Raw genomic sequence first — 26,841 nt, 5'->3', positions numbered from 1 at the left:
TACTGGAGCGGAATGCCTGTGTGAACAAATGTCTGCGCATCATGCTAACAACAAAACCAATAAATAGGTGACTAGTAACTGAGTCATTTGGAAAACTAAACAAATGGATAATGGATGGACTTCAATGAATCAGATGAATGATCCACTCCTTATATCTCTGTAGCAACACCTCTGCCGGCCTCTTCTGGCAATCTGGCCATGTTGGGCCCCCACTGTGGAACAGCATGGCACTGGGAGTTGTGGTAGCCAGTCCCCCCCATAGCCCAAGGCTGCCTCTACCTTTGGTTTGCTACTCAAGGTTAAAGGATCCCAGTTGGGTGTTTAACAGCCTGAATGGCTTTTTTTTTTTTTTTCACTCTTTTTTTTGACACTATCTGAGTAGTGGAGAGTGAACCTGGAGAACTGCTCATCCTCTGAGCCTGTTCTACATCCACAATGTAGCTCCTAGGTCACTATTCCAGCTGTGATATTCCTATAGCAGACCTTTAAATCCCCACACCGCTCTAATGCTCTTATAAAGTAAAAAAAAAAAGCCAGGGTAAGTGATTTGAACCGTTTTACTGGGAGGATCTGCTGTTTGCTGAACACGTGCAGCTTTTGCTGACATTCATTTCGAAAGCACTCGGAGCACTAGCGACTCGGGGTAACAATGCTGAGGGAAAAGTGCCTGCTGAGCTCTACAGTGAATATACCTCTGACCCAGCCCGACTAGAGGGAGATTTATGAAATCCACATGTTTAATACATTTCATTTTGTCCAAGGGATTTGTATTGCTTACCACAGTATTTTAGGGGTTGAAACATTCTGTATAGTCACAGCTTGTATTGTCTGAGGAGAATAAACCCTGTTCGCTTCTGGCTGCAGAAGATTTGTTATATAGCACCTCCCCTCTGCCTCACACACGTCGGAGCTATTGCATTTTGTTGTGCTGAGGTGTTAGGTATACACACCCTTAATCTTTCATGCATAATCCCCCCGAAAATCCGGTACGTAAATGAAAAAGATAACCCTCATATCAGTGCGGTGACAGAAAAGAAGATAGCTAGGTAATTTAATAAAGGATTGACGCTGGCCTCGCTCTGATATTGTGTGTGACCTCTGTGTATTCATTGTGTAGCGAGGAGCAGGTGATCCTGTGGCGTGTAGAGAAGCGTTCCTCCTTTTTTTCTGAAAGCAACATCTGTGGTGACAAACAGAACACACCATATGGATTAAAGTGCAAGGAGGGGAGTCACTGAAATATTTGCTTTCCCCAAGTGTTGACACAGTATTAAGAAAAAAAAAAAGGAGAAGCACGGCTGCACTTTCCCGTTGTAATCAGGTAGAAGTTATCGCAGTGAAGTGTTTGCCTACATAATGGTGTTTCCATTTTGTGTGAGTCTGTGTCATCAACTTTCCATTTGCCAGGCCAGGGCAGGACACTTCTGCTTTCTCACAGACTGTCTTTTTGTTTGTTCTGTAAGAGCGGGTCAACAACAAAAAAAAAAAAGACAAACAGAAAAAAAGAGAAGTCATAACTGTCAGCGTGGGAATCACTCCGTTTATTTAGCATCTTGACCACATAACGTCATAAACAGCCTTCTTTTGGAGTGCTTTGTTTTACATCTGAAAGCAGCTGAGTGTAGTATTGACAGATATAGCTCGTGACGAGTGATAGTCAGAATGTATGAGCGCCCATTATGCCGCCTGTCAACCTCTGGTGCCTGACTGAAAATAAGCAGTTCACCTCTGTTTTCATTCAGCCGAGTGCAGCAGACAGCACCAGCTTCTCCTCTGTATTTATTGACTTGTTTTACTAGCCTGAAACAGGGTGCTTTTATACGGAGGCCTGCTCCGTCTTAAGACTCTCCAGACATTTACATTATTCCTGACTGAGTTACACACACGTATAAAGCAGCACGTCCGCAGGCTACGTTAGATATATGCTCTCTCTCTCGCTTACATTCATACACACTCATGCACCATTATATTACTCCACCATTTTAGATATTGTTACACTGTGCCTTTCTTCCATTCCAGCTTCTTTTAGCCAGGATTGAATGTTTTTTGTTTGCATTAAGGCATATTAATTAGCTTTCAATTTTAAAATGTGTATAAAAACTAGAAAACTCTTCTTTTGAAGACTAAATAAATAAATCCTGCTTCAATTCTGCATTAAAAAAACAACATTTTCTTCCTGTTTATGCTGCAGCTGATTCAGTGGTATAAAAGCACAGATTTCACGAGGCTCTAAAAATCATCTTCCGCTGACTAATCTGCACAACTGCAGCGGAAGATAATGAATGCAACACCCGAGTCACAGCCGACGCTCTGATCCCCACCACCCAGCCTAAACCTCCAGCAGTATTTAGATGATATTTCATTTTAGAATAAACCTCTTTTCTCTCCCACTGTGAAGATATTGAACTCTTTCACACAGATGTCATCTTAACCAAAGCTTATTAAAAAGATGGACATCAAAGTTGTGGGTGCCCATTTATCTTATAGCACTCTAATTGGCCACCACAGGCAAGAGAACAACTAAGTCCAAAATAGGAGGCGTCGAGCGGTTGGGCTAAAGAAGAGGATGTCTAAAGACCTCTCAGTGGATTCATTGCCAATAAATCCCCTGGAATGAAAGCAGGGCTTTTCTAGGGGGGGTATGGAATTTCACAAATACATTATGAAACCTGATACGCTGAATTAAGTGAACACTTATGGCCACAGGGTTTGGTTTCTTTGTTCTGCCGTGTATTTGTGGATACACTGTCCTGTGCCTGACCTGAAACTTGGCAATGTTTGCCTGACATCCACCGTGAGGCAATACACTGTGAAAAGGTCACACAGTGCAGCAGCCATGAGTGAACTGAGATTTCATTTTGCTAACTCCACATAGCATGCTGCATTGTTTTGGGGGAGACCATTCACCTCAATGAATGGAACTTATTCTTTAGCCAGAGTCACGGTCACTCCATCAAACGCCACACACAGGCCCGAGGTGAATAATGCATTATGTTTTCCACTCAAGTGGGCAATAAAAACACAAAAACAAAGTCATTAATTGCCCACATACAGTTACCAAATGCCATCAAGAGCCTGTGCTCTCATTAACCTGGCACCTAATTATCTGCCTCCAGTCTGAGTCCTGACAAGCCCCTCCGTCTGAACCCTCAGCTCGGTCGCGTTGTGTTGTGTCAGCAATCGCCAACCGCAGCCAAGGCACCATTAGGTACGGAGGAGACAAAAGCTTCTCGCAGCAAAGGTTCCCTCTGCACGCGCCGCCACAATGTTCCTCCTGTTAATGCCTTCCCTTCCAATTAAATCTGCAACTGTTAATTATTGTAATTATGAGAGCGAGCTCCCAGCTCTAACCCCTCCCTCGCCGCTGTGCAGAGACGCTACGGGAGCTGTTGTGTTGCTTCAGCGGCGCCCTGTCACTGCTCCAGTTGAGCTCTAGCAGGGTTTGGGATGTGGAGGGGGACGCGGTGCACATGACAGGGGTGACGTGAGGGAGATTGCACGGTTCATCTCGGATAACTGGGCGAGCCAGTAACAGCCAATGGCTGTGCCTCCAGTCTCACTCATTAAATGGTGTGTAAAGTACATGCTGGGAATAATTAGCGCCAAATAACCTTTTTTTTGCTACCTTGTTCGCGGGGTATCGCTTGACAAAAAGGAAAGGTGGAGGATCATCTGAAGGTGAACAATAAAGATTCAGCTGGTCAAATAGAATGAGGGAGATGATATTCACTTATGTGCTTTTAAACGTGCACAGATGATTTACTCCTTTCTCGGTGTAATATGAAATTCTTCTTGCCGTGTTCTTTGAGAGACACTTGCGATGGATCCGAAGTGATGTGTTGAGTATAAGGAGAGCTGAAAAAGAGTGGATGGCAGGCCGGCTGCCTGTTAAGTCTCTGCGTGTCTCAACATCCTCTTTGGCCTGCTTCTGTCACAAGTTGTTGTTTGGCCTGGACCTGATCTGCCCAGCCACTCCTTGCACTGCACTCTGCAGACCTAGCACTAACCTACAACATCAGGCGGAGGATGCAGAGGCAGCACACTTGTTCAGGTGCGTGCAAACCGAAGACACTGGAGGTGGATGTGTTTTTTTGTGAGCTTTATCAGTCCTCACCCAGAGATGTTTCTGAGAATCAGCACGTCGAGCGCAGTCTTATTCCGGTCTCGTAACCTCAATTGCCTCGTAGCAGAGTCCTTACACGCTAGCACGGCTAGCAAAGGATTCTGGCTCCACAATTTGGAGCAGAATTCTCTTCTACAAAAGACACTGAAAGAAAGAGCAGCTCCTTCTGCTCCAGGCAATGCAGCCTTTTCGTGGATACACTGCAAAATCTAAATGATGGACTGTCAACTCTCTTGCAGAAATGCCACTGCAAAGAATAATCTCTCTGGCAGTGGATCATGGTAGGCTGTATGCTACCAATGCCGTTTCTTTGTTTATTCGAGCATGTAGCCTTCACACGCACACATGCAGACATGAGCGTATGCACATACACACACATAGACACACGCATAGGCACAGAGAACCATGCAAATACAGAGCACATTCACAAAATGCTTCAAGCCTAAATCCTTTCTTTGGGAGCATACAGTGAAATATATGGGATTAATAACCTGAATAGCATTATTTTTTCACCTCTAGCCTTTAAAATAATGCATGCTTGGCTTGGTGTCTGGATGAAGTTTTTGCCCGTGTGTTTGCCTGGTTATCAGTGTGTACAAGACCTGCTGTGTGACCTGGTTTCATGCAATCTCCATCTTCTAATTAGGAGGCTGCAGAAAGGCTGGAACGAGAGGAGGAGTGATTAGTTGCCTTTGGGTATTTCATAAGTGGCTTTCAGTGCCACATTTGCATTATTTGCTTGGGGTCTGAATAACAAATCAGCCTACCTTTGCAGCAAATTGAGGCTAGCAGCTAGACCATCAATACATGAAATATAAAATGAAAGTGAAGAAAAGGAATAAGCGAAACATGCTAACACAATATAGGTGGGATGAAATGAAATATTGAAGCATAAGACACAATAAGTGTCTGAGGCAGCCTGAACTCTATCTCTACCTACAGCACAGAGATTTAAATATGCTTTCATTCTCTCATTGAGCACATTTTCATTCATGTTCCTCTTAGATTTGAGACAACAGCCTTGATAACACACGGGTGTCTCAGTGATGGCGGATCATTCTGTGACTAGCAGACCATGTGAACCATGTGAGCCCTAACGTTGCAGCCCCATGCTGTATGTGTCCTGTAGGGTCAGTCAGTGTGCTGATCTGTAGCTGAGGTCCTGTCCACTCATTTGGCCCGTCTCCCCCAACCGCTGCGTGCGGCCGCCACCACCAGGCCTGGTCAGCCATCACTGCACCACTTGGCCGTTTGCCCACATCGAGTCTTAGAGGGCAGGAAACAAAGCGGACACTCACAAGTCCACATATAAACACACACACATGCACACGTGATCACAGCGAGTGACAGTGGCCCTTGTTTACCCAGCCCCCCCAACTCACCCTCCTTTCATCCTTTCCCTCTAGTCTGTCATGTTGTGTGTCACTTCCCACAAATGTCAGTGCCACCATGGGACAGTGATTAATTTTGGTGTGCTTGGCAAAATGTCTTCAAGATGTTTGTTTGGGTTGACTTTTCCCACCCCCTTTGCACACCCCCGCATGTCTTGGAGTCGTGGGTCGTGAGTGGCAAGCCCTCCTCCTCTCCACCCTCCCATCAAGCCACCCCCACCCTGCTGTCACAGCCTCCTCCTTTGAGGGTGGAAGATGGGGGGAGGGGGGGGGGCTGATCATCATCATCGAGGGACAAAGGCTACCTGAACTGACAGAGATCTTCTTTTCTGACCACAGCCACTTTTTGTCACCCCCCCCCCCCCCCCCACAACCACCACCTCCTTGTGCTGTCTGTTTAGTGTGTGCTGGTGGTGTATGATGGGAGAAGTCTTGACCCAGCACTGAGGGGCTGTAACACTTCACTGTCAGCGTGGCTGATTAGCTTATCACTCACCGCACTGGGTGGAAATACATCATCATTCTAGACAGGGATTCCCCAGTTTAGGGCCTATCCCCTGCCTGATTTTACACAGCATTTAATCACCTGCATCTCTGTATCATTGTATTTTAGACTCAACTTTAAAGCCAACTCTTTGGGCTTTAAAATAAGAACTTTGTTCCTTTAAAATGTCTAGTAAAATCTGAACAGCTACATTATGTGGTGTAAATAAAAGTGGGGCTTTATCAAACCCCAAACTTTAAAAAAAAAGGGAGTTTACAAACCAGTGGTTGATGTCACGGTGGATACATCCACTTCTTTGATACAGTCCATTCGAAAAGTACTGTGTCAACACATGCAAGGACATTTATGTTGCCTGTGTTGAGGAAAAAACCTGAGCCATCCTCCTTAATTCCTCTTTTCATCTCACTTAAAAAAGACAGTGAAAAGACAAAGTGGCAAATGTGCTTTGGCTTCCCCACAGTGCGGCATCAGGTATGGTAATTACTCTGCCATTAACATTGGGAATAGTTAATGTGTATTAATGTGTTAATGGCATGTTAATTACTGTACATGCAAGAGAGAGCCTGCAGGCATTCTCTCAGATTCTTTGTGCCATGTGGATGTAGGCCAAGCTTAAAAAAGCCTTTAAGAAGTCGATGAAAGAGGATCCTTATGTTTCATTTGTCAGAACAAAAGATTTTCAATGGTAATTTGATCCCACTCCCCCGCTTATGCAGCTGAAAGTCACTGATCCAGGCGCCACGACAAAGGAGATGATATGAAGTCAAAGGAGACGTGGAACGCGGCTGTAGTGACACTGGCCTCTTTGTGAAATGGATACTCTAAGCCCTCTGTAGTCTCTAGTGTGTTGCTTTGGCAGCGGGTTTTAATAACACGGTGGATTAGAAGCCTTGGATCCTGAGTGCCAAGCCGGAGTTAAAGCTCACCTTGGACGAGCTTCAGTAACAGTCTAGATGCCACGGTCTCCCTCCTCTTCCTCCTCCTTCTCTTCCCCTCTGCACACACCGTCTACTTCACGGCTTTAAAGAGAGATGACCTTTGCAAATATTGACAGAAAATAAATTCTGTTTCGATTGGTTAGCTTTGGGAGACCTTTGCGGATCAATGCAATTAGATGAACAGAGTGTCGATACGTGGCTATGGCTGCTCACTTGAGGCCCTGGAGGTAAGAGAGGAGCCATGGGAGGTCAGGGTTACTTGTAATGAACAGGATGTTTTGGAAACAGTGGGGGAAGTAACAGAGTTGTAGTGTGTACCCTCAAATACAGTTAAAACATAAAGGCCAGACCACTTTACTGCAAAGTTCAATTGTTCTGATACCCATATCAGTATTAGCCAATAGAAATACTGCTATCTGTATAAGCAGATATTGGTACTGGTGTAAGTATTGACATGTATCAATACTGAAATGACTATTGACAAATTTGGATACTCATATCCAAATCTGCCTCTTAAACATCCTTACATTATTTACTTGGTATCATCTAGGTAGAACACCAGTTGATGAACCATTAAAAAAAATGCATTCTCCCCCTCCCTCCCAAAAATCGAATTTAATGTAGTTATTATATGTGTCAATGAGGAATAACAGCATTCAACGTTAGCAGATATTGCATTAAGCAATTCAAATGTCAACAATCACTGCTTTTCCACCAACATAACATACTTATATTCTTTAAAGCAATGGGAATAGCAAAGGTTTCAATCTAGGTATCAGAATCATTAATGGGGAATAGTAATTGCAGTAGCTGTAGTGCAGTGCACATTCTTCAGCCCAGATACATTCTCAGAGAAGCATTAAGTTGATGGTAAGTTGAACATTTCCTCTGCAAAAAGTGTTACTCTTCCTGTGTATTGTCTGGCATCGGTGCAGCAGAATGGGCTGCAGAAGCCCAGAGCCAGCCCTTCCCTCTTCAGCAGGCCACATTAACCCAGCAGGGCTCTGCCTTTATGGCTCTCCTGCTCACACTTCAGTGATGAGAGTAAACAAGCAGCGGGCCAAAGGTCAGCTAAGCCCACAGAATAAAAGAGGGCACAGGGGGGAAAAGAGGTGGGAGGAAAAAGGAGAGCGGCCCGAGGCAGTGCTCAGATCACTGTCAGGGCTTCAAGCAGGGAATGATGTACGAGACAACAGCCCAGGACCGGAAATGATTATAAACAGAGAACAGGGGAGAGTATATGAGAGAGAAGGGGCCACATTGTCTTTATCTGTCAAATTTGTTACTTCCGCAAATCTGATAGTGATGGTGAGACCTGTAAAAAATGAAAAGAAAAACCACCCCTGACTGATAGGGATGGATTAATCACAGCGTCTCCTTTTGTCTCAGTCACACAGGAGGAATGACGAACAATCATATAGACAAGTGCTTTCTCCCCAGCTTCTCCACCTGTATTGTTGAGTGACAAATGAGGCTGATTAAGGACATGTTCCATTTTTATCACAATTTCACTTTTTCCTCCTTTTACATCATTACATTCGGGCAATTAGGTGAGCCAGCATCATCAGAGCCATTTGAAATAACCAGACCACATATAGATTTTTCATTCTTAAGTTACCATTGCTTGCAGTTTGTACCAAGGTGACACAACTCCCGCACTCTCCCTTTGCACTGAGATTAATCCCACTTTGACTGTGGAGGTGGATTAGAGCTAAACTCGGGTGCCCAAACTTGTTTTAATACCCATATCATCAGACAAAAACAGGATAAGGATTTGAGCAGGCGAGCAGCATGGCAGTGCTAGAATGTGACTGTGGCTTTGCAAGTTACTATACAGATTTGTCAACCACACAGCAAATTAAAGATATTATCTTGCCTGAGCCTATTTTGTGGAAGTTGTGTGATGATGCTGAGCTTAGACAGTGAATCCACAATCTTCAGCCGCTCTAACAAAGGTGCAGGGAAAGAGACAGCCAGACGGAGACACACTGCACCTGTTATTTTTCTTCTGTTGGCTGTTTTCTTATTCTTTAATTTGTAGTATTTATCCGTTCGAGACAGACTCGTCTTCCCTCCCTACATGTGCGTTATGAATGGCCAGCTGCAGCTGCTGTGGCACAAATACACCCTGGTGGACTCCTGCAGGGCCGCATGCTTCTCTGGGAGCACAGTAATCATTTTTATCCCGCTGATTTCTCAAATAGAAATGGACACGTATGATAAAAATGTCACGGCTACTCCACATGTCACCGGACTAACAGGATTACATGTCGCTTTCTAATGTCTCGCTCTGGGTTTTTCCCTTTTGCCATGAATGGACACATTATTGCACACAGGAACTTTGTGGTAATATATGGTAAGAGACTGGTAGCTGTTTATGGCCTGTGATTATTTAGTTTGAATGAAACAGGTGATTTATGCCCATTTAGCTGAAAAGCCCTGTAAATTCCCCCAGCTGCATTTCCCCTGGATACAGAGTGAGTGGAGTGAAAGTGACAACTGGGTTTCGTGTGGAAATGTACGCTGCGTCCCAGAGTTATATTTAATATACCTGACATGAAAAACATGCCTACCTACTTACCACCACCTGCAGACCAAAGGAAGGTGCAGCCTGCTGAGCCTGCATGGAATCAGAGAGTGGGAGTAAATAGTGAATTAGAAAAAAATGGACCGAAGTGGCAGACAAACTACCAGCTCTCAGAGCACATTGAGATATGTAGCCAGGAGTCTGGGCAGCCAACATTTGAATGATTTTGTTTCCCGCTGCACAAACTGGAAAAGAAACAGTCGAGCCGGTCCAGAATGAGAGCTTTGGGTGGAGTAAGGGTGCAGATGCAGCGTGATGTGGATAAGGGTTAGTGGAGCAGTGGCATATTGTCCACATGGATGGGCTTGGCTCTCTGCAAGCCTGATGGAGCCTTGTCCAGCATCTCAATGTCTCCAACACAAATAGCCACATTCATCCACTCCTCTCACACCATTACACCTAAAAGACTCAAAGCCAGCCCATCCATAAATAGAGTCAAATTTGTTTTTCAGCCGCTCTGCAGCCGAACAAAAACACCAACAGAGACGAAAACATCAGAGGGGCGGCTACAATATGATGTGCTTCCTAATTTGTTTTTATTCAGGAGTATTTTCTCCCTCTCTGGTGTTTACTCCTGTGGATGTGTGCAGGGTCAGTCGGTCAAAGCGTGCTAAAAGGGCTCCTCTGATTGCATGCCTACTGGCTGACACAATAGAGCCACTAATCTTCTTATTTAGAATCCAGAGGCTGGCCATATCTTAATGAAGCTGTAATGAGCTGTTGAAAATCCCTGAATTGCGGGAGGGATTATTGAATTGAAACAACTCTGGTAATCATAACGTTTGAGTAGCCACTCAGTATTTACTGCCCATTGAGCCACATTTATATCCACTTATTAGAGTGGATTGCTCCGGCTTGTTTTTGTTGGAATTCTGACCCGCAGTGTGGGTTTTTTTGTTTTTCTGTGCTTGCATTGTCAGTGCATCAAGGTGTGCATGTACGCTTTCTGCCGGGTGATTACGACCTGCTGACAGACTGGTGAGACAGAAAAACAGCAGGGTCTGAGAGCAAAAACTGATGATACAGAAATGAGGACTTTATGTGAAATCGACTCTGAACTCATTTACCAATTTATTTCTCCAGTACCTTTTTATCACTTCTCAGAACATTGCACAACCAGGATTGTAAAACTCCTAAGCCAGTAGAAACGAGGAAAGCAGCCCTCACTTTTCGGAGCTCCCAGCATGTCAAAGACAGAGACACTTACTCGAGGTATAGTTTTCTGTTTAGCATCCTCTCACAGAGTAGAAGTGCCACTTCACCATTGAGCATTTGTCAGTTTATGGATGTTGCTGTCATGTCAGCCTTCCCGTACACACAGTGTGCGGCGCGGTGTGTAAATAAAAGAGAACAGGCATAGACACAGGCGACAGAAACACAGCACATGCACAGGAGGCACCCAGTTCATACCTGCGGGGGAAAACATTGCACAATGGCAGACTATGCAGACACAATGCTTTTAATGGCACCTCAGAATTCTTTCTGGGCCTGTTTGATCACATTTCTTCTCTATGTTTTGAGGATTTTTTTGGGGCATTTGGTGACCATCTGTCTCTGTGTGCGTTTTCTGCAGGTCTCAGCATCCGCGGAGCTCAGGAGGAGGACCCCCCAGACCCCCAGCTCATGCGTTTAGACAACATGCTACTGGCAGAGGGCGTGGCGGGACCGGAGAAAGGTGGCGGATCTGCCGCTGCAGCAGCTGCAGCCGCGGCCTCCGGAGCGGCAGGCGACAACTCCATTGAACATTCCGACTACAGAGCCAAACTCACCCAGATCAGACAGATCTACCACACAGAGCTGGAGAAATACGAGCAGGTGAGGATGGTTAAAGTAGTTGGAATTCACGTTTTTTGGCTCTTTATGCACTTTTCTTTGACATCTAAGAAAAGGAGTATCACAGAAGTTTTACTCTTTTTCTTAAACATCAAAAGGTTTAAAACACAGGTTACCAGCTATTTTTATTGAGTAGTACATCATACTTTTCTTTGCTCTCAAACACCATGAATGGCTCAATCAGTGCATGAGCAAGAAAATTGCAGAGAACATGCATGCTTAGCAAGTTGGAGAAAAATTGCGGGATTATTCACTGTGTTGAAGTTGATTATAGAGATCCAGTGCAGCACCTTAGTCATCTGTGTTAAATGAAAGTATGATCAGCTTCCTCACCTAGCACTTTGAGCCTGCCATTAAACACAGAGGCATTATGGGTGAAAATAGAAGGTGTAACAGTGATGCCTCAGCAAGCCGCTGAGGTAAATTAGTCTAATTTACTCACCGCTCTGCGAGAGAGGAGGTGGGGACGCTGGGGCACACAACACTTCCCCGGGAGTAAATGCATCTTTCTTAAGGGTGTTTCCAGGTTTTAATTATCTAAATGTAAATACTTAACGAATTTTACTCAGAGTAATGAGCTAAAGTGTGCACTACGTAAATGAGTTATTCTAATTAATCATGTATGAACTACTGGTTTACTGAAAAAGCTGTTTAAATTCACTCTAGATTAGGTGACCGGCCAAATTGCAAATCTGCATTTATATTCAAAGATGACTTCACCGATTATGTCATCAAAGTAATATACAAAAAGCACACTGTGTTGAAGCTTTTAACTAAAAGAGCTTGCATTTAATTAGCCCAATTCTTTTATAAAAAATACACAACTTCAGAATGTCTTTCGAAGAGCTCTTGTAAATTGTACGATTCTCCTTGCTGTGATTTGGGACGCTCTTAGAACTCACTTTCTGGCTGCTTTTGTCTCGCCGTCACTTTGCAGGCATGTAATGAATTTACTACCCATGTGATGAACCTGCTGAGGGAACAGTCTCGCACGCGGCCCATCTCCCCCAAAGAGATCGAGCGTATGGTGGGAATCATCCACCGTAAGTTCAGCTCCATCCAGATGCAGCTGAAACAGAGCACCTGTGAGGCTGTCATGATCCTGCGCTCCAGATTCCTTGATGCCAGGTCAGTGGATCGTGTGTGTATAGTGTATAATATATGTGTGTGTTTGGTATCTAGAAACTTGTATTGCTTCCATATGACCCATATAAGCAAAATCCAGTGGGCGAGGTCATTTTTGGATCGTGTGTAGGTCTGAACTTTTTTTTCTCTCCCAGTTTTCTGGCACAAAACACAGTTTGAGTACTGCAGGGATGCTTGATTTTAACTGTCCATGCTCTGTGCCTTATCCATTTTCAAGACAATCATGCCCCCACACCTGATAGCAGTTAAGACCAAATGAAACAGGGGGGCGAGCTGGTTGTAATGGATGGAGGGGAGGTCATCAGCAGGTGTTTGGGATTAATCTAATCACTAACAGCGTGGTGCAGTGAGGAGCTCTGCACAAGTTGGGGGCCAAGCAAGCCAAGTGGATGCACATTGGCTGCCCGCTGCCTGTGTGAAGCGTGGTAAACAAGGCAAAATAAGCAAATGCTCAACAACATGATAAGTAGTGCCCTTGGGAGGGAAGGGGACCCAGATCTAGTTAGAGTTTGCTTGTTTCTGCTGCAGATCCCTGGGGCTGTGGCACTTCAGGAACAATGCTCAACTGTGCATGCCATGATTTCTATAATGTACCGAGATGCACTCCGACTGGGCTTTGCGCTTCATCACAAAGCCCACCCATCCGCTGCACTAAACTCTGCACATTACACGCTTGGACTGGAGATTGCAGACCAACAGACCAAATTAAACATTGTATGTGTTTTGTGACTGTGTGTTTGTTTGTGATGGTGTGTGTGTGTGTGTGCTTGTTATTGGTCAGAGTCTGGTCGGTCTTCCGTGTGTTGACGAGGCTCTTGGAGCAGGACACGATATCCTGCTCCTGAGGGCCCTCAGAGCCCATTCCTCATTATTTTTACCATTTATGTGTGAGATTGATTGTGCAATTTGTGCGATCCAAATGGATGAGTTAATGCTGGTCCCTGCTAATAGGGCTCGCTTTGGCCTTTTCTCTCGTTTTCTCTCTCAACCCAGGCGGAAAAGGAGAAACTTCAGCAAGCAGGCGACGGAAATTTTGAACGAATATTTCTACTCGCACCTCAGCAACCCATATCCGAGCGAGGAGGCCAAAGAGGAGCTGGCTAAGAAGTGCAGCATCACAGTTTCCCAGGTGGGTAGTTGCTCCTCCTAACAGTAGCTGGTGGGTAATCAGGGTGGGAAAGCCTAGAGGGATAGTTACCGTAGGTCGCCGACAAGACACAATGTCCTTAGCTAACCTTGACATTGCGGCTGCCTAATGATGCTTCAGTCAAGGCTGGTCCCAGTCAGTCAGAGCAGGGCCACAGGGAGGGGAGGCCTATATCATCTTGGCCTCAATCAAAGCACCATGCTGTCCTTCCTTACACGGGTCCCCTGCCATTTTTCCCCCTCATTCCCATCCACCATGTGTGCTCTCTGTGGTGCCCGGTCAGTCGCACAGGTCATAAGCTGGGAAGAAAAATGGCATCATCCATTACTGTAAGAAAAGCAGTTAAAGTCTGCTGCTTCAAAAACACTGGATGATTTTTATTAGGATGTTTTCTGTTCAAGTGACCTTGCGGGACTCTGCTAATTCACAGTTATATTTTAGATTTAAAGACGAGACTCTCCCACTTTTTATGAATATATAGGGAATAGCTTATCTTGTTGAGTTAACCTGAAGGCAATATCTCTCACACCTAACCCCCCCTGATCCACAGCATTATTGTCCTGTGCTCTCTTTTTCTTGCTATGACTGTGACTAGATTTTTTCCTTCATACTCTATTGTTCTGTGGTTGTCCTCATGAGACACGATTTGAGAGAAACATGAATCTATACAATAATCTGCAGTGTTTTTTTGTTCTGTGTGGGGAGGGGGGTGTTGAGGGGTTATATTGAGTGTAGTCATGAAGAGTCAGATACTGTAAAAGCCCATTCTTTTTTGCCTTCAGGGGGTGGGAAGCACCATCACAGTATCACAGGTATGTCATAACTTCTCCTGATCCACTGTTCTCTTTTTTTTTTTCTTTGTACTTTTGTTTCTGTATGATGTAATAGCCTCACAGTTTTGCACTGCACAGAACCTCCCTCCCTCACACTACTGGAACAATGCTAATGCTATCATTAATTGCAGAATTTAAAGTTTTTATTTAAAGTTTTTTTAAAGGAGATGTGAATCTTTTTTTAGCATTTACATTCCACCTTTAAGTCACACCAGAACACAGAATATTATTGGTTGATTCATATGTTTAAACTGAACTCATTTTATCACTATATTATGTGTGTACAAATGTGTAATTTGACTTTTTGGCTATTGTTTACATGATTATTTCTCTGTTTGCTGTAGAGCTGTAACTAATTGTGTGGTCTGTTCAACCTGTAAACTGCACTGTGGGTTAATCTATCCAGCCCTGTGATCACTGTGTGCTCAGTAAAGAAAACACACAAAAAGGCCACCAAACCTCACAAATGGAGCTCCACTCTGTTTTCTGATGGCCACTGTACCATTTCCCATGAGAACAAATCAGTCTGGGCAGAAATTAGAGAGCTTTTAAAAAATTCACTTGAACTCATCTCAGGCCCCATTAGTGGCGTACTCCTCGACGAGCGGAGGCGGAGGAGGCAGACATTCTTATTGACTTATTCTTAGTGCTTTGGCTCATTTTAAGTGAGTAACATAGTCGGAGGCTTGACATGATGCCGTAAGTGTGTTATCCCTCATCAGGGCCACGGTCCCTTCACACTCACACACAGCTACTCTGAGGGCTGGGCTAAGTAATCTTTCACACACACCCCAAACTAGTTTTTTTGAGTGGACTTTGTTTATTGCACAGGCAGTTCATTAAGTATAAACCATCAAAAGTGAATGTTATGCCAATATCAGTCTGCAGCCACACTCAATACATCATCGTTGATGAAACCCACTGCATCATTTTAGTAGGAGGGATCATAAAATATACAAGTGATGCACATGTCGTCTTCCCTGAGAGAAAAAACTCCCTACATCAGGAGATTGCTATAGTTCAAATCAAGTTTTTATTTATATTTTAAAGTAATTATGCTGAACAATTTCCTGAATGTGGGCGGAAATCGCTAGTGGCCTGATGCTGCACTACAGTCACGATACTTTAGTCAAGATATATAAATATGGCATTTTTAAAATGTTTGCGAGATGCTAAGTACGTTGAGGACAATCATTGAAATATATTGATTTTCTAAAACTTTTCTCAATAGCAAATTTAGCTCCCAAAGAAATAAATCTTAACATGTATTTATCTAATGAGAGGAAGTTGTCAGTGCGTTTATCTCACTTCAGTTTTATTGCAGCAATTTGAGATTGTAAAGCAAAAAGACTGACAATCACTGTCATAATCACTTGACCAACTGAGATCGTGTGACATATAAATATATATTGTGCAATGTAACTGAATGCAAGATTGTATGGCCTTAGAGGAGATTTACATTATGAAAACTGTGCAAAAAAAATGTGCAATGTCTTCAAAAAATGGGGGATTTAAAAGTTAGTTACTGTTAAATGAAGTGTTAACTGATGCCTCCTTTTTACCAATTGTTTATATTCTAGTATCCAAAAGTTTTATTGATAATTTATAGGATAAAAGATACATATTTTTCATTCATGTATTGATATAGTCCCAAACAAAATACTATCATACTATGCTGTATCTATACTTCTCCCCACGCCTATGTCAGTGTGTCTGAATCATTGCTTTACATGCACTGTGCTGCACTCTTAAATGAAGGCCTGTGATTGGATGGTTTGTGTCAGTATTTACGGAGGCCATATGTGTTATAGATTGTGTGAAACGTTCAACATTTACGGCAGGTTCCAGTGCAGCGATCCCTTACATTTTTCTCCTGAGTGACACTTTTCAATATTTCAGAACATTGTGAATTTAGAGAAGCTTAGACTTGAGTTCTCATTCATTATTAATGCAGCCTGTATAATTGATGGTATCACAGCCAGTGAGACCACCTTTGTATGTGTATTTAAGGCTCAGGGCATTGTAACCTCGAATATATTGAGATCATACACAGATCATGCATTGCCTTACACTGACTAGCGAGCAGTATTGACCTGAAATAGGGTGAAATAGTTTGAATTATTAACCACAGCTCGGCGGCCTCTCTCTCGTGGGCAGCAGCAGTGTAGGCAGCGGATATCGTGTTCTTGCACAGAGTCTGCATGGTCATTATACAATCGCTGCCTCTGAGGCTGCTGATGTCAGGTAATTCAATCTCACAACCTGCTTCTCACCACACATAGGAGTCAATTGAATGCATGGCCTGCCACAAGATAAAAGGGAATTAGTTCTGTAGATTGGGTTGTGCTCCACACCTTCCAGAGCAGTGCATTTGTTCAATATTTAGCTGAACCCCAGAATCACTAAAGCCAGAGTTCAGTGGGCAGGAGAGAAATGTGGGTGTAGGACGGAGAAGGGTGGTGTAACTTCCAGAATTTCATGCCAAAAGAGTCTGTTGAGGCTTATAACACCAAGTAGTGGTAGAATACATTTATAACACACTTCACTTCTACTAGCTTCTACAAGCACATTTTAGATCAAAATGCATCATGGCCTTAGAGCTGCGACGTAAAAAGTTAACTAATCAGCCACTGCCAACTTGAAGATAATAAGTTATGAAGTGCAAACAACAAACACCGCTTATATGAATAGGGACAAGTATGGATCTAGTAACCTTTGGCCACACTACAGCATTTAAAGCCTACGCTCATTTGCAATGTCTGTCTGGATGGGCCTTTAAAAAACATCAAACTTATCAACAGATACACACATGAATGATGTCCTCTTTAATACACCTTTTGCACAAACATGTTGTTAAATTAAACAGTCTGAGGAGCTTTAGAAAGCAGTTTCTATGACCAGGGTTTCTGTGCAGCGCTTTGTGAGCCGTCTAAAAGTGGGAGAATATTGCCTGCTCTTAGGCTCCACAATCCACTCTAAGCAGGTTAAGTAAAAAGGATGATGGCCAGAGCTTTCATTGCTTCCAATTAAACCTTGCTTGTTAGTTTAACCTCTAGGTAAACCCATCAAACAATTGATGTCAAGGAAACCCTGCCAACAGTGGGCCTCGCCTGAATGGTCATTAATTTTAATTGCCTAGATATTAAAGATTTAGAGCAGAGAGACGTGCAGGATAGAAATGATCTGATGTCCTGCAAATCCAGTCAGTTTTCACGCCGCAGAATCAGCGGGCTGCTGGGGATATTAAAATTTAAGCACATGGGTGGAAATTAAATAAAGCGTCATTAGGGGCAGCTGCTCTTTGGCTGGTCCAGCCGAGGGCTGCAGGGCCTGTATGGGGGGAGGTGGGGATACAGGGGGCAGTGGCCCAGCTACAAGACACTCTAATTTATAGAACCATTAAAAACAAGCATCACCTCATTATTATTCCACAGTTATTGCAGAGGCAGCATTCACACATCAGGTTCAGTCCGGTACAACTTTTCAGTCAGACTGATGCTCTATGTCATCGTTTCAATTCTACAGAATTAGCATTTCCAGCTTCTCGAAAGCTGAACACACCCACTTTCAGACATTAAACTGAACTCAGGACTATGTTCAGAGTGCCTTTAGAGTTCCATATTTAAATCATTCTCCTTATTTCACAAATCAATTAACACTGACCGCACCAATCACCTGTGTTTACTACTTCTGATGTCTGCAGGTCTGTACACTTCTAAGACGTTGAATAAACACAATTTGCTCCGTCAATTATTAAACATGCTTTCACACACATTCAAATGTCTCACTGCTGTATCAGTAAAGCACTCATATACAGCTGCCAAAGCCAGACAAAATAATGACTGTTTTGACTATACGGTGAGCTGCCTGCTTTCATCTGTGTGAGATATAAACACTTAATTTTTAGAGTTATTTTAAAATTCAACAGCTCTTCTTATAATCCACTTTGGGCTGTTTTTTTCTAAATAATATTTCATAATTCAACATTTACATAAAGTGTCAATCACACAGACTCACTGATCTGGAATCAGTGAGAATTCCTCAGGGGGTAAAATATGAACGTTGGCATATTTCACTGAGGGATTTGCATCTTTAACAATCAGCCCAGATACGAGAGATCTTCTGTATATATTACATTGACTTTAGTGTGTGTGCTGTAGGAGCCCCTTGTGTTTTAGTTTTGTCAGGAGACACATCTGAGAGCATGTCATGCTCCCATCCATGAGAAGACACAAGTGGCTCCTGATTACGGCTTAATTAGCTTGTGTACCCGGCGGACATTACTGCAGGGGCTGGGAATTGGGTACTTGATGGACCCAAACATGACATCTTGAAACAATCACACTGCTGAGTGCACGCTGCTGTGGCTGCTTGACGTCTGACTCCTCTGCTCCTCCTCCCTCTGCTCTCGCACACAGGTATCCAACTGGTTTGGCAACAAAAGGATCCGGTACAAGAAAAATATCGGCAAGTTTCAGGAAGAAGCCAACCTGTATGCCGCCAAGACCGCCGTAAACGCGGCACACGCTGCAGCCGCTGCAGTGCAGAGCCAGGCCAACTCCCCTACCACACCCAACTCCGGTAGGCCTTTCTGCATACAGAGAAAAAAAAAAAAGATCTGCCCTCTACCTCAGCTGTTAACCTGCTACCTACCTGCCTCACTCTCTCATGCACCATTCACACAGAGAAGAGTGACAGGCTCTGCTCCCAGCTCGGGGATCACAGTGTCTCCTGTCTATAAGACAGTTGATGCCGAGCAAACTCATGCATAAAGAGAGCGTTCCTGACTTGTGAACCGAGAACATATGTATTTTTGGCAAAATAAAAAAAAAATCAGAAAGATGCCTTGGGATTTGTTTTCCCCTCGACTTTCTGTCAACTATATGTCATTTGTAATCTAATGGTATGTAGTCCCACTGAACAGTAGTGTTGTTTTTCTGCAAAATAAAGTGAAACATAATGGCTGGGAGCATTTTACCTACAGTAATAGTAGAATATTAAGATGGCATTTGTGCAGTTTATATTGAATAAGAATCATATAGCGATAAGAAGCCTTAAAAGGCATGTTTAGTCCGCTTTTTTATGAGTAATGTGATGCTGGGTATGGACTTGGTTGACCTGCGTCGGAGTGTGGTAAGCTTATGAAGTGGTCCCTTTTTCTTGCACCCAGGATTCCAGATGAAAGATGAAGAGTTTCAGCTGGATTCTGCCGAGAGCAAAAACACTCTTTTAACCAACATGTTTACTGGTACTGGTCTTTTCATAAGCTTCTTATTGTCCTTGTCATTTACCATGTGATACCTCCCTGCCAAACCTTAGATTGGAAGTAGGTGATGTGGAACAATTGGGAGCTTAAGCGACCAAACCCGCATATAGAACCGGTCCCCTCTGTGTCATGTGATTTTCATTTCATTTGTGTCCATCGCATTTAGAAAAAGAAAAAAATAGATCCTCTTGACTCCCTCATTTCTTCCTCTTCTGTTTTTTTTCCCCTTTCCTTCCTTCACCCCTGTAGTTGCTTGCTTTATTGGAGTCTTTCTTTAGTGTATTTTTCTGCGTGCGTGGTGTGTGTGTCTCTGTGTGTCTGTGCTTTCCCCTTTTATAGCCTTTCTCATGTATTCAGCTACTTACATCCTCCCTTTCCAGGTTCTTCAGGTTCTTTTAACCTCCCAAACTCTGGGGACATGTTCTTGAGCATGCAGAGTCTGAATGGGGATTCTTACCAAGGGGCACAAGTCGGAGCCAATGTACAGTCACAGGTAGGATCCACGATCGGGGACAGTCCCTGACTCTAGCAGTGCAGAGAGCTGTCCTTGTCTTGCCTGTGTACTGACTGAGCCATCCACAGTGCAGTCTGAAGCACATCCAAAAATAGACCAATAAGAAAGACACGCTGCTTCATGCGAGGGCAGTTCAAAATAACATCACGAGGCCACCTAAAACCTCCGATTGACTCAAGTGTTTACCGACTATTTAGCTTTGGATGGAATATTTTGGCAGCCAAAATATAATCCCACCCCACAAAGCAATTCCCCTAGTTTCTACTCAAACATTCAAAGTAACCATTTAGTGAATGCATTTGGCTTTGACTTGAACTCTTGGGTTGGTATTGGGTTTTTGGTACCGTGTTTTCCCCCCTTCTTTTCTGTATTTTATATTGCTATCTTCCTGTCTCATCTTGTTATTGTGTGTTGTTGATGTCTTCCATTTTGTAAGTTTAATGCAGCTGCACAACTGACACATAATCACTACCATGCACTTAGGAAAAAAAAAACATGCTTAGTCATTTTTAATGTAAACATAATGCTAATTTAAAACAGGAAGAGTATTTGATGCATAAACACAATCTAAATAAATAATGGATTTGAGCATGTGAGTAAAGTCAGTATGCCTTTGTATTAGAAGATACAGCACCAGGAAAAAATTAAGAGACCACTGCAAGAATGTTTCTCTCCAGTTCTTCTATTTATAGGTTTGTGTTTGAGTAAACAGGAACATTTTTGTTTTTACTGTATGAAACATTTCTTACAGCTTCCCAACATCCAAACTGAAATACTGTCATGAAGGTATTTTATTTTCAGAATATGACAACTGATTAAGATAACAAAGCAGACAAGTGATGCTACAAACAGAATCAAAATGTTTTAAATTAGGGATAGTTTAGAATTCAATATTTGGTGGAATAACTTTGATTTTCAAATACAGCTTCCATGCTTCTTGGCATTTTCTCCACCAGTCTTTCACAATACTGTCTGGTGATGTAAGGCCACTCTTAGCGCTTAGTCTTACTCGATGTATCATCAGGTTATCACATAAACAGTACCTCCGTAAGTAGAGCAAGGTTTACCTGAGTTGAAATTCAACAAACACTGGAGTATATTAGCTTCCACGCGTATGAAGACAGAGATTGAAGGAACCTTTGAAGTGGTCTGATAATTTTTTTTTTAGGAGCTGTATGTTAGCTGTGTTAGTGCATTTGCTGCAGGACTCCCTTTGTGATTTCACACTAGTCAGTATCTGTTGCTTCACTGAGCATGTTGCACAGTTAGTTAAGTGTCGACCGGCCTCGGAGACAACGAGCTGACCGCCTTGTCCACCTTGTCTGTCCCCTCAGGTGGATACCCTGCACCATGTTATCAGTCAGACGGCAGGATACAATGATGCTCTGAGGGGAAACACCATGTACAGTCCACATGGCTTAAATGTAAGTAGATGTTTATTCATTACATTCTAGAAAAGGTTGAGACAAAGGCTGTTCTTAAGTTATTCTGCTCCTCGTTTTTTTCTGTGATGAGAAGCAGTGCTTTATTTAACATTACACACACATGTGCCAAATGAGAAAAGTTAACTTAATACGAATTGAAGTGTTAATCTTTAACACGTCAGGTGAAAACAATGTCCAGCTTTACTGAAATAAACATATTTTAATACTTGGTTTGACTCAAACTTTGAGATGGGAAAAAAGCAGATTTTTTTCTCTGCTTGGTATCTATTGCATTTGGCTGTTTAGAAATGCTTCACAGAATTTTCCATAGCCTTATCTCCATGATAAAATATGAACATGTGATCGCCTGCAGCTCTTTCCAGACATGAATTCCATCTTCCTTGATGAGGTTTGATATGGCGCCTTTTTGTAAAGCAGCACATAATCTGCAGCTATCAGGGTAAAGATTAATTTGGTTGATGAGAGAGGATGAGGAGCGAGGGGAGGGGAATAATATCAGACAGCTTCCACTGTATCAGAAGCTCAGTGTTTGCTCTCTTCATATTGTCATGCCTGTTGGGTATAATGCGCGCATCTTCACAGTCGAATATTATTTAAAGCTTTAGCATAAAAAAAATAAGGCGTTAGATTCACAGCAGTGTTACTGGAAATGAAGAAAGTGATTTTCTCCAGAGAAAATTAACACATTCTATGTAAACAAATGGTGGGGGCTGATGCCAGCGTTCACTGCTTTTGGTGTCATTTTGGCTTTGCTGAAGCCGTGTTGCTATAAGCTCTTCAGACATGTCAGCTCCTACCAGGATCAAGTGTTTTTCACTTTCTCACAAGGTTTCTCACTTCCATGCGCAGTGTAGACCTGTGCCCAGTGGCTCAGCACGGCTCAGTATGATCCTCACTAAAACAGCAACTGACGGCACTGAACAGCCTCGACACATGAAGAGAGGGAAACAGAACACAAGAGGAAGACAGTACCAACACATTTTGCTTCATTCCAATGCTCGTGTTTCGTTGCAAGAACCCCGAATGTGCTTTATAGATGTATTAGCATAGCCTAACCTTTAGCTTTGTTGGCGGTGACGTAGAAAGATCCAGTAAAGGCTAGGTCACGCCTGGAGCGAAGCAAAGTCAGGCTGGCTAAGACTGGCTCTCTGGGAGAGGCCCTGCCCTGTCACTTCCACTCAGCTCTCTCCACCTCACCCGGCCCGAGCCCTCCCTCTCCCTGACTGACAGCAGAATATGTAGCGACAAGCTGTCGGCCGCTGCAGAAATCTGCTTAGACGCTGATTTCAGGGAGAGCTCCCATTGGTCGGGACACGAGACAAATTTGTTTCCTGAGAGTGTCTTTGCTGATGCTACTGTAATGCAAAGGACTCATCACACAGCATCAGTGTGTGTGAGAAACATTTTAATGGCAGCTGACACAACCAGTGTCTACGTCTTGTTTCCATCTTTGGAGAGTTGTGTTACATTTCGGGAGTAAAAAGGGAGCAAGATCATATTGCAGAGTACAAGATTGTAATCTCAACCCTTTTTCCTATTTGTGTCCCAGGCTAATGGAGGGTGGCAAGATGCAACAACTCCGTCTTCTGTAATATCTCCAACAGAAGGACCAGGAAGTGTGCACTCGGATACCTCGAATTGATCTGCTATTGATGCATCTGCACCTCCAGATGGGCAAATGGACTCTTTGAACAAGAAAACAAAAAAAAAAAAGACTTTTCACGACAGATTTGTTTCCCTGTTCCATCCAATGTCAAGCAGATTCCACGCAACTGGACATCATCCATTATTAAGTGTTTCCTGATTGTTCAGTGGTTTCTTTCTGTCTTCATGAATCATCATGCTCTTATTTGTGTGTCGTAGGGGTAAGCACACACACGTGCAAACAGATCAGTACATTTTAAGGATGTGGACTTTATATACTACTTTACAATCTATTCAACACTTTTTAAGACGTTTTAATTTGTTTGATTTCTGATTTAATTACCGCTTTCCACTCTCATAATTGCGTTCTCATTCAGATCATACAATACATAGATTCAAGCAGCTGTTTCTTTGACTGTAATGTGCTCGCAATCTTGTCCAGCAACTCAACAATGCTACCGCTGACAGCTCCATGGCAGCTTTGTAGTTCCTTTCAAGATTTATTTTTGCCTTACAGCTGTATACATTAGTCGAAGGAAATCACTATTCAAAGTCTGGAACATAAAGGAGTGTAATTGATTGCTTGACTTTAACATGACACCATTCCATATTTTATAATTTGATGTTTAGTATGTACATATGTAAACATTTTTTTTTATTTGTACTTGCTTATCAAACAAATCCCCCCCCGAACAGTAGATCATCCCGTCAGCGACCGCACACAGGAGCCGGCCCCCGTTACACAGGAAAAGTTGTACATAATATAGCTTAAGAGTAATTATACATCCAACCAATCAATACACAGCTTTATTACCTCATTCAAATTCATACACCCATTATTTCCAACATTTCTGTAGCTTAGAGTGCTCACTTACTACCTCTAAACAGCATCACCACCACACTTTGTTTTGCTCTAATTTCCTGTTTTGATGAAGTTCATTGGATTCCATCTCGTAACACTGTAAACTCTTCATTCTCTATGTAATCTAATGTATATTTTAATCTTTTAATAAAATGCTGTGGCCGCACAGCGACGTAAAAATGACAAAAATTAAACAATGAAAATGATAACAATATTAATACCATGAGAAATGGACGGGGAGAGGGAGGGGGAGGGGGAGGGGTCGAGGGAGGAAGTTGTTGGTTTGTGGCTTTTACGAGGAGTTGCGATGAACATTGTTGATAAATTAACACCAAACAGTAAAACTGTTGTAAATACTGAAGAAGAAGAAGAAGAAAAAAAACATTTTGAATGTTGCTCATCTTGTTACTAAATCATGCAAAAAAAGAAAAGAAAAACTGAGTATAAAAAGTGTAATGCATAGAGGTTTCAGTATTCAGAACTGTACATTCTGAGCTCTGTTCAACAGGGTGCAAAACTTCTTTTCTCTTTTTTCTATTGTATGTGATTCTGAAACGGAAAAGTCATGACAAATGATTTGTGGCAGTGATTCTAATGTATTAAAGATGTTTAGTGTTTCTTTCTAACCAGACTACACCCTGGACTGAAAAGTCTTCCTTGTGGTAGTTGTGTGATTTCAAACATGAATAAACCTTTTGCTTTCATGACAGCAGGTTGCGCCTCTATTCATTGATGTTTTTTTCGTTTTTTTTTCTCTACACTACTGTAAGTGTCTACGTTTGCTTCTTACCAAAACTTCTGCGTCGTGTGATTTTAAATGTTGTGTTTTCATAGTTTTTATAACTTCATAACGCACAAATTCACCCTTATATTTCAAATATGTGTTCACCTACATGCACTCATCTCTGCACATAGAAGCTCCTGTTTCACACTGTGCTGAAGGTAAAGACTTAACCTGGTTTGCAGCTACTGCCATGCTGACATGGTTAGTGCAATTAACTGAAATGTCAGGCACTTCTAATTCAGGCTATTTGGTCTGTCTGTTGTGGAAAGGCTGCCTTAATGGATCATTGGTTACCAATTCCACACAGAGATTGACATCCATTTATCCTCATTTTCTCTGCAGAGTTCTTCATTCCTGTCTTCCTCCTGTGCTCACGTCCACTGTTGTGTCTCACACACAACACACACACTAACACACACACAATATCAGCAGAAGGCAACAATAGAGAATAGTATCCCCACTCGTGGTGTGTTTGCATATCTGGAGGGCTAATTGTTTTGATTTCAACAATGAGAATAGAAGATAGAATAACAGACAGAAAAGAGATGTAACATCAGAGCACAAGTTGAATTCAAGCACAAAGCACAGACGGTGTCTCCGGAGAGCAGATTTGTCCACTCAACCAGTGCAGAACTTCATTGAACACCTTTCTCTGCTAATCATACCTTTATCCTGATATTACACACTCGTGCCAAATACTCCCACATGCATGGAATAGCACATTTTTTCCACAGCAATTTTAAGTACAAATAATAGTGTATAATAGCCTTTTACTACTGTGTGTTGTTATGATTAATTATAATAGAATTAAGGGTTATTTTAAACTATTTTAAATATTTTTTTAATTCACACAAAGTGAACCTGAACAAGCTTTAAAGCCCATTCTTTTGGAATAAAGATGCACTGTGCATGTGAATGTGCATACTTTTTTCCTCTAACAGCCCTGCACTGCACTCCTCTACCATTTGGATTAAAATCCACTTGCTCACTCTACCTTTACAAATAGATACATTTGCCTCCTCAAGACTTCAACTATTGGCTTTTAAGCACTGCACTCAGCAGAATTGGCCTGAGAACCTCTTCAATAAAGAAGTTACATTTTCTGAGATTACGCCTATTACAGATTTTTCTAGGGTTCATTAAGGACGACATTTTCTAAGTAAAATTCACCATGAAAAGCATGCATCATTAAATATGGAAATCCAGTGTTATATTAGCAATATGTGCACAGCTCGTGCCAATTAAATTAGAGAAAGATATCATTTATATTATTAAGGTAGAGTTCATATTGAATTAAATAGAAAATCTAATTGTTTTTCCCGGTTTGATTTATAGCTCATAGTGCGTTGGTCACAGAACCACGTTTTACTGGATTTTAATACAGAGATTGTTTGTATTAAAATGGATAAAGCTGTAATGGTATCACACAGCTGCTAAATTAAATGGTAAGGATGTTTAAACTGAAAATCATAAGCATGTATGTATCTGTTTCTTATTCTTATATATGACTCTGTGTACAATAATGTACACATGAACCCCTGAAATCATCAGAAGTGTCTGCAGCTACTTTGTTCTTCAGTTATGGTTTCACTGACTGTTGCTTTTTGAAAGCCTCATAAAGGTGAATCCAAAAAAAATTAATAAATAAGTATATAGGGGCGCCGGTAGCCTAGTGGTTAGTGCGTGCACCCCATGTACGGAGACTCAAGTCCTCAAAGTGGGCGGCCCAGGTTCGAATCTGACCTGTGGCTCCTTCCCTTCCCTCTCTCTCTCTCTCTTTGATTTATGACTATCCACTGTCCTAAAATAAGGCATAAAAAGCC

General features: G+C 42.5%; 1 protein-coding gene across 9 annotated transcripts in view; it reads left to right on the top strand.

Moving 5' to 3' along the window:
* Nucleotides 1–24,941, top strand: part of pbx3b (pre-B-cell leukemia homeobox 3b) — a 59,648-nt gene extending 34,707 nt beyond the window's left edge. For 2 of the 9 annotated variants that reach the window (XM_061037683.1, XM_061037681.1), the window contains exons 3-11: nt 11,118–11,359; nt 12,315–12,505; nt 13,517–13,652; nt 14,453–14,482; nt 18,922–19,084; nt 19,674–19,751; nt 20,150–20,262; nt 21,618–21,707; nt 23,278–24,941. In XM_061037683.1, the coding sequence (XP_060893666.1) occupies nt 11,118–11,359; nt 12,315–12,505; nt 13,517–13,652; nt 14,453–14,482; nt 18,922–19,084; nt 19,674–19,751; nt 20,150–20,262; nt 21,618–21,707; nt 23,278–23,370 (1,136 nt within the window). In that variant the 3' untranslated portion in view covers nt 23,371–24,941. The remainder of the gene's footprint in view (nt 1–11,117; nt 11,360–12,314; nt 12,506–13,516; nt 13,653–14,452; nt 14,483–18,921; nt 19,085–19,673; nt 19,752–20,149; nt 20,263–21,617; nt 21,708–23,277) is intronic. The other 7 variants (XM_061037684.1, XM_061037685.1, XM_061037687.1 and 4 more) reach the window with 5 other exon arrangements.
* Nucleotides 24,942–26,841: the final 1,900 nt, after the last annotated feature.

This window comes from Labrus mixtus, chromosome 5, assembly GCF_963584025.1.
Source record: "Labrus mixtus chromosome 5, fLabMix1.1, whole genome shotgun sequence".
NCBI lineage: Eukaryota > Metazoa > Chordata > Actinopteri > Labriformes > Labridae > Labrus > Labrus mixtus.
Note: the sequence above shows the minus strand (reverse complement) of the source record. Positions and strands in the feature narration are given on the sequence as shown.